Genomic DNA, 14,304 nt, shown 5'->3' with positions numbered 1-14,304 from the left:
TTTATGTTTGTAACTGCGATCGTTTTATCATCCCGGCTGGCGGTTGTCCGAACGGTTAACCGCTCTCGTACATCGGATATTAATCGTCGTTGGTCTACATTAATCTCGACAAATTGGCCGAAATTCCCGGCACGATGGGGCATGCGGATTCCTTTACACTTTCTCTATTCAATGTAATAATGATACAGTACTTGTAAACAAACTACACGATTATCCGTTCATTAATAGAAAATAAGGTTAATCCACGACGATCGAGAAGATGTACGAGCGCAAAGGATCAATCGTGCCCTCGGTACAGGAACCGTTCCCTCCCGCCGACGGAAACGTTATCCGCGCCATGGCTTTCCGTGGAATTCCTCTTAACTGATGCAAACAAGCACATAAAACGATTCGCGATATCATCCTCGAGTCACTTTTTATTTGCATCGCGCACCTCTGCGATGAAGCACGATCTCCGCAAGAGCCGCCGGGTCTCGCGATTCACGAATCTTTCAACGAACATTGAGAAAATTTGTGAGAAACGCTTATCGAGATCTTGTCATGGTTTATTCCAACATTTGAAGAATCGACTTTTGCGTCTCGTAGATGGTTCGACAGGAGGCTTCCATTAGATCTTGTTCTTCCGGCGTGTACTGATGACGCAAAAGCGTTTGAATGCCCTCTCTACCGACTACACACGGCAGAGACATGTATACGTCCTTTTCCAAACCGTGTCGGCAGCCCTGATAAATGAACGAAAATGAATTAATGAACTTGCGATTGTCGAAGTGTCAAATCGCTTCGTTTAGGACACCTTCACATAGGTAGAGACAGTGATGCAGATGCAGGTGTTCCGTACGATCGCGTCCACAACTTCGGCAGCACAGATGCCAATGCCCCAGCATCGATAACCCTTTCTCGCGATAAGATCGCTGTCGCTGTCGATTACTTTCGAGTGGAGATCACCCCAAGATTCGGGATCCGTCTTGGTACCGATATCTTTGTTGATGTCTTTCAATTTGATGCCCCTCACGGTTACGGTGGACCAGATCGGCACTGTTCGACCAACGTTCGATCTATTTTTAAACGTGTACATTTCGGACACGTGACAAGAGGAATCCCTCTTGTTCCTCGTTCATTACCCGAGCTGGATCCGTTTTCACCGATTACAGACGCTTGCACCGAGCTCGCCGAAAGTCCAAGCTTCTGCGCGATGAAATACTGAAACCTGCAGCTGTCTAAAAATGTTCCGAGACCTACCACGCGTTGCGGTGGGAAACCGGACAGTTTAAACGCTGCATACGATAGTATATCCACTGAAAACGTGATTGGGTATGATTTATATAACCAGAATTGGGTATCATTTGCAAAGTTTTAAAAGTAGAAAGAAGTATACCTGGTGACGTGACGATCAAGAGTACACTGTTCGGTGCATACTTGCAGACGTTAGGTATAACCTCTTTGAAGACATTCAAATTCTGTTCTAACGAGGCTTCCTCGTTCGTCGACTTGTCGCCGACGGTAATCACGCAAACAGCCGCTTCCCTAGCTAACGAATAATCTGCAAAACGATCGTGATCTAGGTGAATGTTGCAAACAAATCGAAGGTTGAAATTTATTTTCACCTTTGGTGCCGATGATCTTCGGATCTCCTAGGAACGCTGCCACATGACCGATGTCTTCCGCCTCCGCCTTGGCCAGATCCTCGTTCGCGTCTATGAACACCAGCTCAGAGGCCAACCGCTGCAAAAAGCACGAGCAACAGAAGATTATGAAGAGTAATTAACAGGAACCGGTCGCTAGCCACAGAGTTATTACGCGCTTGGTATAGTTATGCAATCAGGAGCCCATGGAATCGCATTAAGAGCACCCGCGCGATCGATCGCACCATTCGAGCGATCCCTTAATGCGAAGGATCGTTAGGGATTGATCGCCTACGTTCGAGTGGGACGAAGCGGTTCGAGAGCGGCCCATTTTATGCTTCTCGATCGAGGCTCTCTCTTTTCGTTTAATTTACCAACCCGGTGTAACGAGAATCGACGAAAAATTTGAATTTCAAGTCTTTTGTAAATTGCAACTGATAAGTTAGGACATAAAACGCTATCAAGGCAATCAGTGATACTCAGAATTTTCTGTTCTTAACATATCACCGAACATTGGTAATCATCACGGTATTTCAACGTGTTCATTTTTGAAAGTTCTTCATAACAGCATTCAGCATCGTAACTTTCTCTTGGTGTTGCATCAATGTCTTCAATGCGCTCATTGTTCATCGAAAGAAAGCGATGCCAAAGATTTTCAACGTCGAAAGGATATATCGCAATAATTGATCGAACAGCAAGAGTCTTTTTTCTTAACCATTGAATAGCGAAGCCTGAATCGTGACCCAAAGTTGCAGAATATATACAAGGATATTAATCTAAAGTTACATGTTCACAAAAATAATTTTCAAAGGAGCAGTATGAAATTTAGAAATACAGAGTTAAATTAAAATTGAAGCTTTCTCTATGGTCCGCCGTTCAAGGGTTAAAACTACGTTATTGCGTGTTCCTCGAGATCTCTTTCTATTCTAATAATTGATGTTCCTCTTTCATTTAACATCCATAATTTCGAGTGAAAATTCTTTCCCAACGACAGCTGGGCATCAATCTTATCGCGTTTTCAACTCCGCTAGATTTCTCTTAATCACGGTCTAATTCGTGCCGTGAATAATAGGGCATCGTTGTCGGACGAGGCTGTTTTTCGTGGTAAAATATTCTCGCTTCCTCGCTTTCGTTCACGCTCGAGCAGATGGACACATTTTTCTCTGACAGATGTTACTTTCACACGTTAAGACAAACCCGCGGCTACCAAACAGAAACGGCTTCTTAAATATATTACGTTACGCCCTTGTGCTTCCAATCTGTTATTGTACACCGCTTAATCACCATACTTCATCAAGCATGACTTCCGTAGCATGCATAATATCGCAGCTGATGAAGTTTCCCCGCGTGGACTCATCGTGTGGCGTACCCTCATCTTATTTCTTTTTTTCCCCTCCCCGTTCCTCCTGTCAGCCCTCATAATACTAACGCGTATCGTGCGACGACATTGCGCGGTAATTAACTTACAAACCGCCCTGGCCCGTGTGTGTTTTGTAACGAGATTTTTTAATGACGCGTGACCAACAACCCCGCCGCAGAGAAAACAAATATCCGTGGAACGTTCCGAGCGATTCAGGTGAAGCGAAGTGTGTCGTTAATTACAAAAGGCAAATAGCAAAACCCACCGCCTTTTTCACCGTTGCATCTCGCATTCTCTCATGCGGTTCTAGTTACCTAGCGAACGTTTCACTCTTGGTTAACCTGGTCGATTCCGCTTGGAAGAACCGCAGGACACCGAAGGTGTGACACTCGATCCGTCACACGTTTTATTATTCTTCCGGTGTATCGTGTCTCCTTGTTTTCTAATTAGCATCCACCAATATCGTCGTTTTAACCCTGGATACAAGGAATATGTATCTTGTATTTTTATTCTTCGTCGAAAGAGAAGATTTCGGGAGAGGAAGCAGAAAAGATGAGCGTCAGCGACCTGTATGATGGTTTGTACGATTTAATGCGGCCCGACGGACATGACATGTTACAACCAGCCGAGGATACGACGAGACGAAGAAGAAGATGAACGTCTTATGCAAGTACTACCGAGGAGAGGAAGCTGGGCGTAGTAAGCTTGCAAGGTGGACACTGGAGCCGGTGGAGATGGTACCGGAACCCTGGTACCTCGTTGCGATCATCTCGTTGATGCGATCTGCCAAGCTGAGACGAGCGGAGCAACCGTACGGTTCACTCTTCTTTTTATTCTTTCTCACCTCCTTTTCCTTTGCCTTCTTAACCTTTCGTTGCGGTTTTATTCGATCCTCGTTATCACTAAAACTTTTCTACGCTAAACATATTCTCATCACCTTGTAATATATTTTTCGAAAGCCATTCAATATAAGAATGTCGCGTTATTTAAAAATTCCCTCCAATTAGCGACGCGTCTGTTGCAAAATGGTCCCACGAGTGACACCTTCAACGGCGATGACAGGCGACGTTCCTCGTGTTATTATGTGTCTTGACGACGAGATAACATAGTAATTAGTGTAAGGATAATCATTGTCGTTGGAAACATACATATGCGTGTTTCAACGACGTTTTCCAACATAACGAGTCTAATGACAGCCAGGTACGCCCCCTGTGCTGGTCTACAGCCTTCCTTCGCCCTCCTCGCGATCCGTGGAAACCGAAACCTGGCATTAGTCGCCCACGATCATTACCTCCTGCTGGAATGTGTACCAAGTGCACCGGCAACCCGGTCTCGTTCTTCCTTCGGACGGTTCGGCTCGTTTTCACAAGCCTCGTTGCACACGCACGAGCTAATTATTTGAGATTGTGTTCGTTTAAGTCGGCTGACTCATTCGATTAACCGGACTGTGTTTCGTTAAGTGTACGAGAACGCGATGCGTTACGTTTCGAGGAACACCGAAACTGTTGGTGTAATGACAGTCGTTCGTGAAAAGCACAGGAATTGGCGAACAAAAGAAGGGATTCCCAATTTCGCTCGAATTACCGAGCGAAGGTTATGCTTCTCTCAGGTGCACGCACGAGAAAACCAGGTTCTTGGATGAGCGAACGCGATAAGGGTTGGGTGTCCTCGTAGACGGGTATGGATTTCAACTTTCCTCCTCTGGTGACTAACATAAATCAGCTCTACGGCGATCTTGCGGGGGCGTCCGACGTGTAAATGCTCGCGTTACGATCCGATAACGAGCGAGAGGAAGCACCGTGCGCTCCTCCGCTCCCTCCCTCCTTGCCGTATTTCTTCCTTCTTTTACGTTCCGATCTCTTGACTCCCTCCCGTAGCCGAATTCCCTCTTCTGGTCTTTCGTGAATCATTTGCATAATAGCCTTTTTGATCCGGTTACTACGCTAACGAGCCTATATTCAACCCTGCTTCCTCGCTAGCGTACACAACGTGGCCAGGGCATTCCTCGAATTCCGTTTGTCCACCATAGAATATATCCTTCGCAGTCGTGCGAAGTAAAAATCAACAGTGTTCATAAGGTTTCTCAGTTAGAAACGAAAGAGTTAAACGGCAAAGGTGTTAGATATTCGGCTAACCTTGAAGAGTATCGCGATTCCAACGGCAACACCCGTGTAACCACTGCCTACGATGACGATTTTCACCCGATGATCGTCCACGTAATCTTCCGGTTGTTTGGTGAGCAAAAACGTCGCGGTGTTCGGGCTGGTGCCGGGTAACTTCTTTTTCGGTACAGCCATCCTCGATGAACCCGATACCCGCTACTCCGATGTCTTATCCCGATGAAACGTAAAAATATTTAGAACTTCTTCGGGTACACTGGAAATTTCGCTGCTACGACGTCGAATGATGAAAACAACTGTCAAACGTTGATTAATTTGTCAAATTTGAAGTTATCTATACATGAATCGATAGTTAGCGCGTGGGAATATTAACCCTCGGACGGCGGAGCATGGAGAGAGACCCAATTATAATTGAATTTCATATTTTCATTTTTTACATTTTCCCCCGCTCCAATATATGAAATTAAATTAATTAAAATATCAAATTAATATTCTTGCAGATTGACGCAGAATCCGCTGTTGAAGGGTTAAGAAATAAAAATATGATTGGTCTACAGGGTCGATGAACAGCTGTCGAATCGTCACAGCTGGAGTACGTTGTATTACACGAATTTCAATTTCCGCTTTGTCGGTTACATGAGAAGCGTTCTATTACCTCGAACATACGAGAGCCGCTGGCCAACGACACCAATCCAGGGTTGTTTACGAATATTAAATTGCTAATCGAACATTCTCTTCCGTATTTCCTTCCTATATCTACCAGATGAATAATTCTTGAATAACGTCTCTTTTCTTTAAAAATATTCGTTTCGATTTTAAGCTAAAACTTTCCCTCGAACATGACACTCGTTACACGTGCATACGCTTAATTACTTGATAAGATTGCTTCTAATTGAGTGGATAAGAAGTAGATGCCTAAGTAGTTGTGAATAAATTTATACATCACTCAGATACATAGACGACGTGACAGTGAACGTGTTAATGCTGCACAAAGTACACAACCGATGATTTGTGATCTCGAAGGACGCGATAGTTTTCTAGGAAGGGAATTGCTGCCGCTGTCATTTATTACGCGGATCGCGAGTACCCGCATGGAAAACCGGTCGCCAGGTGCGTGAGCTCGTTATTGATGAAGACGCCTTCTAAAACGTTGCTTCCTCTCCTTCTGTCTCTGGCTGTAATTTCCGGTAGCACACCTCTCGCTCCCACGTCCCTTTCTCTCTTTCACTCGTCGACGTCTTCCGCGGACTCCTGCAGGATGCCGCATTCCCGCAACGCGCTACGAATCTTGTCGGCGCACGTCTGCACCGCAGACTTCTCTTGCTCGGTTAGCTTCTGTCGCACGGTGCAGTACACACCCTCTCGGCCGAGCACGCAGGGCACCGACATGTACACGTCCTTGTCTGTTCCGTGGGCGCAACTCTGCAAACGCCGTTTCAAAGTGTTTCTTATTAAGAGATCATGTCTAGTCAGAAGACCGGAAAAAACAGAGAAATTTGAGAATTTTTGTTTTTTTCAGAAACTGATATATTATATTTTAAAGAATGCATCGTATTTTTTATATTACGTTCTTTAAAATATAATATATTAAACAGCAAAACCTTTTTTGAAGAAGGTTTTACAGTTTCTGGGAAAAAAATTCCCAAATTTCCTTACTTTTCCTTAACCCTCGGACGGCGGACCATGAAGAGAACCCCAATTTTAATGTAATTTTGTATTTCATGTTATTTTCATTTTCTAAATTTTACATTGTTACGATTGAGCCGAACCCAGCTGTTCAAAAGTTAAGATATTATTTTTGCAATAAAAAAAGGCTTACGAGGATGTGCGTCGAAGCCGGAAGTACGACTTTCGTGTTCCTTACAATGGCATCAACGATTTCAACCGTGGAGAGAGCGACACCCCAACAGCAAGATCCTTTCTTTTGCTCGAGCTCTTTCCCCCTGAAATATACAAACGAATTAATCACAAATTAATTTTCTTCATTATTCATTCCCGATATAACGTTCACTGACATGTTCTTCACGTTCTCAGCTATTTCGTACCACTTTTCAGGGTCGTCTGGCTCCCCCATTCTTTGGTTTATATCGCGGAGCTTCATACCTCCCACGTGAATACTCGACCATATGGGAACTGCGTATGAAACTCGATGAAATGTCAATCATTAACGGGAATTATTGCGTAATTAGATACCAGCCATATTTCCGTGGGCGCCAACCGTCATACAGCTGACAGAGCTCCGTGCCACGTTCAGTCGCCTGCTAACGAGATCTTGAAACCTGGCGCAATCGATCATGGTACCGGTGCCTACGACGCGATTAGACGGAAATCCAGACAGTTTCCAGGCGATGTAGGACATCACGTCGGTCGGTTGGGTGGCGATCAAAAGGACAGATTTACAAGCGAACTTTGCCACGCCAGGTATGAACGACTTGAACGCCTTCAAATTACGTTTCACGTTCGGCTCCTCGCCCGGTTCCGTTTCGCCCGTCGTTATTATCACCACCGCCGATTCTTTCACCATTATGAAATCTATCAACATTAAGTATCGTAAATGTTTGTGAAACGGTAAGCAAGCAAGTCGAGCACGTAACCGCGTGGAATTTAATTAAAGTCTGTGGTTGTTTGACGAAAGAACACTCGTAAATTTGTTCGACGAGCATTCATCGAATGCCGATGCGAAACACGTACCAAATAAGACGGGGATGCTTAAGAAAGATTGTTAAGAGTCGGTCGTATCCCTTTCTGGAAACACCTTTCGTCGAAGCGTCTCTCGTTTGGCAATAAAGTCATCGGAAGCTGGTGGAATACAAAACACTGGAAGGGATCGAGTACTCCTTTTCTCCTCTTGTCCCGGCACAAGGGATTCTCTTTTTCCGTTAGATGTGCCGATAAGCACGCGAAGAATACACGGTATAATCTGGTTTCAGGGGCTCACGGGGCGGGAGGGAGGGTGTACAGATTTTAGTCAACACCTTTATGTAAGGCTTTGTGTAAACGTGCAATGGAACCGTGAACGAGATACACTCGCGCTGCGAAAGATGCTGTTCCGAGATAAATTAGCCGGTAAAAACTCGAGTCTGTTCTACTTGTTCCGGTAATTGCTACCTCGGATGGGAACAGATTAAAGAGAAGAAACGTAGTGTCGTACGAGCGCGAAATGCTTCGTCTAACGAAATTGATGTAAATGCCAATTGACCTATTTCCTTGTACGTTCTAATTACAATAGATAGATTTTTAACCCCTTCTCGTACGATTTTTTCGATAGTTGCGTCAGTCAGAAGGAGATCTAAAGGAGATCGATTAAAATTCAATGAAATTTTATAATTATCAAATCAACTTTTATTGTATTTCAAACTTTGGTTAGTAATTTTTGAGTTCGATCACATTTGCTTAAAAAATAACAATAATAAAGTGAAAATTTTATTAAAAGAAAGAAAGAATACTCCTTCTGGTAATTACAAGTCACGATTAAAGTTACGTGTTAGTTTATTTGCTTCGGAAAAATCATTAGCAATTTTCCGCAGTTAACTGGTTAATTATCACAACCGCAAATAATTGTAAATCGTGGCTTAGTGAAACAAGGAACCGCGAGCTTCGAGGCAGTGTTTTCACCCGAGGATGACCGCGAAAGGCATCATCCAGCCAAGTCTTTTGTTCCCGAATTCCCCGTGCGAGGTGGTATATTTTTTTACAACCGAGCACGTTCACGGGTCCGACGGTCGTGCACAGAAGGATAGAAGGACAGAACGAGAGAGAAAGCGGAGAGAAACGGAAAAAAAATGTATCGTGGAGTCGATCACGACCGAGATAAATAAGAGTGGCATGAAATTTACGAGCCTGCTCGTGAAAAGCTCGGGGAAACGCTTGCTCTGGACGGCCGCGTGTAAGCACGCGGCGATGTAGATGAGGACCGAGATTAAAGGACAGGACCAGAAGGATCCGGATCTCGGAACTCGCTGCTAACCCAAAAATTCATTCCCTCCCTTTCGGGCCATATGACCGTTCTTTCTGACCCGTTGCCCGTTGACAGAAGTTCCCTCGTTCGACAATCCAAAATGACCAGGGTTAATCTTTCAAAAAACGTGTCCCGATCGGCTCGAACGATCGCCATTGATGTTAGTTTTCTGTGAAATTTCTGGAATTCGAGCTTCGTCGTGGCTCGGATCGACACTGATTCGATGATGGGCTCTTTTAGTTCTATTCAAAGCAAGTAGACCGTGTCAAAAGAAACGCTCGAGGTGTGATTCACTCTTTTACCTTCCTTCGCGTCGTTGCATGTGGAACGCACGCAGAGATTTCAACGAGCGTGATACTCGGAACGAATGACCGAGATGCAGGTTTCGGTGAAAGTTACGTCGAAAATCGGTTTCAATTGAGATACGGATGATTCGAGTACCTGACGTGCCGGTTACCAGAGGACTTCCCAAAAAAACGCCGACGTGCTGAATGTCCTCGGCCTCGGCGGAAGCCTTGTTCGCGTCGGAGTCGATCAGCCACACCTCGCTCGCCAATCTCTGAAGATAGTTTGGAATCAGGCGTTCGATCGAGCATCGTGATCAGCGCGGATACTAACTTTCATCAGGATCGCGATGGCGCAAGCTATCCCAATTTTTCCTACGCCAACGATCGACACTTTGACGCGATGAGGATAGGCATCGCAAGGTCCTGGTTGAGTAGTTATCAACGCGTTCTTCGTGGTGGTCGGGAACGGAGCATCCTCCTGCAATTATTAAATATCGTCTGTTAATTCACGTTTCGAGTTCTCCAGTAGGGAGAGAAAATTTACGTCGTCGCAAGAGTCTCTATCGGCGGGTTCGTTGGCGTCGTTCTTCGGGGCGGTTTGCACCTCCTCCTCCTCCATTCCTCGGCACCTGGAACATCGCGTCGCGGGCGTTAACTTCTCAATTTCATTAGCCCGATTCATTTGGCGAATTTAAGCGTCGTTCATACCTGTTAGACCGCTAATTGGGTGCAAGTAGAGACGTTTCGCGGTTTCCACCTAGCAGCTACTTCTTTCGTATTTTATCGTATTGCTCGCCCAGCAAGGTGGTCGCTGTTCTTTAAACCGAGAAGAAGACCAGGCCAGGTAGAAGGTCGTGGTTGGATTTTTCTCATGCAGATCCGGATCGACCTACGCAACAAACGACGAACGCAGGTATTTCAGGGCTAATCGCTGCTGGCCCGTTACGAGAAACGAAGCAACAGGAAGAGGATCGCGCGGGAGAATAACGACGGAAGTTATCCGCGCGCATCGTTGTAAATTAGTCGCAGGTAGTCGCCTCTGCGGGAGCGCAGGTACATCGCACAGGATTCTTCATATATTTCTGCTCGTACCCACGCGCCACGCCGGCCAATGCGTGTAAAATACATTATTTTCGTGCGACGATAACGGCATCGTTGCCTTCCTCCTGCTACGAGAGCCACGCTTTGATATACAGCCGTGTTGCAACGTTGCTCGATAGGTGCCTTAGGTACGGGACATTTTCGAACGATCAGTTTCATTCATCGAAAGCTTAGTTTAAGGGTTAGAGTTTTGGGAGTTTCATGATCTGGTTTGTTACAGTTTACGCGTTTAACCCTTGAGCAGCGAAGCCTGGGTCAATTATGACCCAAAATTACAAAATATATGGAAGGATATTCATAATTTGTGAATTAGGAGAGTAATTTTGAAAGGAACAAACGCGAAATTGAATGGTCCATGGTCCGTCGTTCGATGCATCGCTACGATGCTAAGAATTCGAGCTTATTTCACGAATTCCGTAAGATTCTCTACCGCGATACCGCTATTTAGTACACACTTAAACGTAGAGTACTTTATTAAAATTCCAGTAGAAAGGAAACTTTATGGAAGCTTAATTGCGAGCAATAATCTAACCATCGCATACATCTTTGCAATTAGAGAAGTACCAGAAGATCCGAACGGTTGAAAACTTCCCAATAATCTCAACCTCTATAAAACTGTCTAGCCTACGCTAAAATTATTTTCTTCACGAATAAACCAGCCATCGTAATCACGATGTATTTATCACCGGCTCGTACGTTAGATGCATCTTTTACCGCTACTTTGTGTACTCGAAACCGTTGGTAAACGGTGACGATTTACGAAGACAGTTAAGCCTAACCATTCGTTTCGGAAAGCTTTCCTCCTACACGCTCGCGTCTCGAGGACAGTTCGAATTCGTTTCGTTCGTCGCGTAAACGAGTAGTTTACAAGTTTCACGGATGAAACCTAAAGCCACGGGGAAAGTTTCTCATTCAGCTTGGCTACCTTTGATAAATTATAGCCCTCTGTGTTTGCTTGGCCGCGGCGAGGCGTTCCCAGTAGTTCGATCGTCGCCACGTCGCGTCGGACCTGAACACACATCCGAAGATCGATCTCGATCGGTAAGAAACGATGCTGCTCGCTTTGTTTTCGTACGTGGTCTTCGCGCGAGTACCCCGCGCCGTTACGTCGGACACATTCAATTTTAACGTTAATAATCGGCGGGGAAAAATGACTGGCTTAAACGCGGCCATTCATCAGCGACGATCGATATTGCGAATGCGGCTTAACGACGGAGAGATAACATCGACCGTCCCGGTTCAGAGTTATTGAATCGCGTCAAATAATATACGAGCCAATAATGTATGAATAGTCCTGCAATTATGGGCCCGCGATCGTATCTAAGGGCGCGTTGTAATTTAGTAATCGTTCCTTCTCGCCGCGTGACCATGGATCGATCGACGTTCAATGATTTTTTTGATTTCTCACATCCGAGCCAACCATTGTGTTGCGTGAAAATCTTAAAAGATGTAAAATTCGTGAAACGGTTCGTGGATACGATAATTCACCAGCCACGATCGGTCTTCGGAACGATAGAAGCGTGGTTATCATCATTCATAACACACCGGTTGAAAATCGGTATCTATTGATTAAACGATTTCTCAAGAACGATGGAGGCGTGGAAGTATGTAATTTAAAGTCCGACATTTATAGCGGAGCGCGGCAAGTGGAAACGAAATGACCTGCTCCTAGATAATTAATTTTTCGTTTTAATTAATGATCCTTGCGATACTATCGAGCGTTCGGGTCAAGCAACAATAACGATCGCGCAAAGGCCAGCCCCTTATCGGTTATCGCACCGGTTGTGCACGAACGCTCGCCTTGATTTACTACCAGAATCCGTCTACCAATTAACGAAACGAGCCAATGTCCATAGGTAATTTCCAGTTGCCCTGCGATTCGATCCGTTTATCGACTACACGATTCGGCGAAAATGAAATGAAAAGAAAAGCAACCCAACGAAATTTATGATTAATCGAGGGAAAACTAGTATTCGGGAGTAAATTAGACTGCCGTACTTTTTCGGAAAGGCGATTTATTTAATAAACATAAACATTGAAAAAGTAATAATTTCAAAAAATCGGATTGTCCTCGTGATAAAGACTCGATCGGTAGATAAGAATGTTCATCCGAGGGACAGAATTCATCTTGAGGAACGGTGCAAACGGGTAGTCGGATAGTCCTTGAAGGTTGCTGGTAAGCAACCGATCTTCTGGTACTTGGTCCAGTCAACCGATCCAGACACCGGCTCGCTCGGTCGCGAGCGCATGCCACCGGTGCACAATGGTTGGTAGTACTGCAGCTGATACAAGTATGTTCGCCGTGCAACCGGAATTTTAATTGGCTATTTGTTTGTCCGCTACATTTGGCGGCGCTGCTATTGTCCAGGTTGCCGGGAGAAGAACGATCACCGTTTCTTCCCCCGCCTGTACCTTGCTCCTCTTGTTGTTTCTTTTTCTTTTTTTATTTATTTTTCTTCTTCTGGCATGCTTTCCACCGACGTCGGTATTAATTCAAGCGAAGAGAAAAGTCTCTTCCCTTCGGTGAGAATCGGGCGACTCGGATGTGTTCTATCCTTTTGTCTCTCTTCCACTCGCGCTAGAGTCAACGACGAACGCCTGGAGCTAGAGTAGTACAGATTTTTCGATGGCCTGCTTCGGAACCGATCCAACGAAGATTAAGACCCGATGAAATTGCAGTTATTACGCGACGAGCGGACCAACCGTGGCCGCATGTATAATCTGGCGTCACAATACGTATCGTTTCATGGCACCACTTATCGAGGTCATTAAGCGTTATGCGGTGTAATTGGCCGCTTTTCTACCGGACGCAACATTCTGAACGCTACGTAACAGAACGCGAACGACATTAATCATCGATACGATCTCCTTTCGACGCCCGGCCATTGCGAATGTCTCAATTTAGCCGGCCGAGTGTACACACGAACCCCGAATCGCGTTTCGGGTCCATCTCCCCCGGACTCCTAACGTTTATCTCGGCCGAATCTAATTTCGAAGCCGGACCGTGGCTGCGAATTTAATTCAACGCCGCTTCGTTGCCGATTCTCTTCGGTAACGCGGCCTAATAAATTAGGAAGCGACAGCGACGCGATTCGCTTTAATCGCCAGAGCAAGAAACGACGCGGGGACCGCTCTCGTACGGAATCAACGCGGACGAGTTGCCCGAAGCGGGCCATGGAACGTCGACCAGAACCTCTTCGACCAGGCTTTTTTGCACGCTCCACGAAACTTATTCCAATTAAAATCCTACCTCTGCTTTAGGTCAGCCTCTGGTTTCGGGTTCAAATTAATCGGACCCGCGCCACGGTTCCAGTCTTCCCGGCCGAATGGAGAAAGCCGCCCTCGACATCTCCTAAATGAGAGGGATCGAACGCGAACCTCGTGGCTTATGTAAACGCGATCGCGATCGTCATTCAGAATTTTCTTGAATCGTATTTTTTTTTTTTTTTTTTCTACTGATACAAAGGGTGTCGAGTAAACGATGCTATCTAACGACCACGTTTCTCATCAATATCAAAGTTTTATGCAACTAAACGAATACAACGGTCAATCAGATATACGTGGTTGCAAGAGACCTTTAATTCACCTGCGCTAATCTCGGAGACACTAAAAAACGTTCTCCAAAGAATGACGCGAGCGTCGTAGCTGGCTCCATATCTCGGCTCGACTCCCTGGGCTAGGAGCGAGCCATCGCGTCGGCTTCGATCGAACGCAGGCTCGTTGCGCGTGCATCCGGCCATAATTGCAGCGTTTACCTCGTTACCAAAAAAAAATCGTACTCGGCTGTTCGTATCTCTGTGCGGCGAAAGAGACCTTGGAGCAGAGTCGTAGGAGGTCGGGACTTGGCGTATCTAGC

General features: G+C 45.5%; 2 protein-coding genes across 2 annotated transcripts; both read right to left on the bottom strand.

Moving 5' to 3' along the window:
• Positions 1–545: 545 nt before the first annotated feature.
• Positions 546–5,522, bottom strand: LOC117609252 (L-lactate dehydrogenase A-like 6A). The gene is made up of 6 exons (XM_034335346.2): positions 5,118–5,522; positions 1,605–1,722; positions 1,376–1,540; positions 1,122–1,295; positions 794–1,035; positions 546–722 (listed from the first exon to the last, which is right to left on the bottom strand). Exons 1-6 carry the CDS (start codon positions 5,277–5,279, stop codon positions 546–548), a joined length of 1,038 nt encoding a protein of 345 aa, XP_034191237.1. The 5' UTR covers positions 5,280–5,522.
• A 602-nt stretch (positions 5,523–6,124) lies between these two features.
• On the bottom strand, positions 6,125–13,837 carry LOC117609246 (L-lactate dehydrogenase). The gene is made up of 9 exons (XM_034335333.2): positions 13,699–13,837; positions 10,056–10,236; positions 9,892–9,976; positions 9,679–9,825; positions 9,502–9,619; positions 7,296–7,634; positions 7,118–7,235; positions 6,922–7,045; positions 6,125–6,524 (listed from the first exon to the last, which is right to left on the bottom strand). The coding sequence occupies exons 3-9, from the start codon at positions 9,964–9,966 to the stop codon at positions 6,327–6,329; spliced, it is 1,119 nt and encodes a 372-aa protein (XP_034191224.1). The 5' UTR covers positions 9,967–9,976; positions 10,056–10,236; positions 13,699–13,837; the 3' UTR covers positions 6,125–6,326.
• Positions 13,838–14,304: the final 467 nt, after the last annotated feature.

This window comes from Osmia lignaria, chromosome 9, assembly GCF_051020975.1.
Source record: "Osmia lignaria lignaria isolate PbOS001 chromosome 9, iyOsmLign1, whole genome shotgun sequence".
NCBI classification, from domain to species: Eukaryota; Metazoa; Arthropoda; class Insecta; order Hymenoptera; family Megachilidae; genus Osmia; species Osmia lignaria.
The sequence above is the reverse complement of the archived record's forward strand: the minus strand, read 5'-3'. Positions and strand labels throughout refer to the sequence as shown.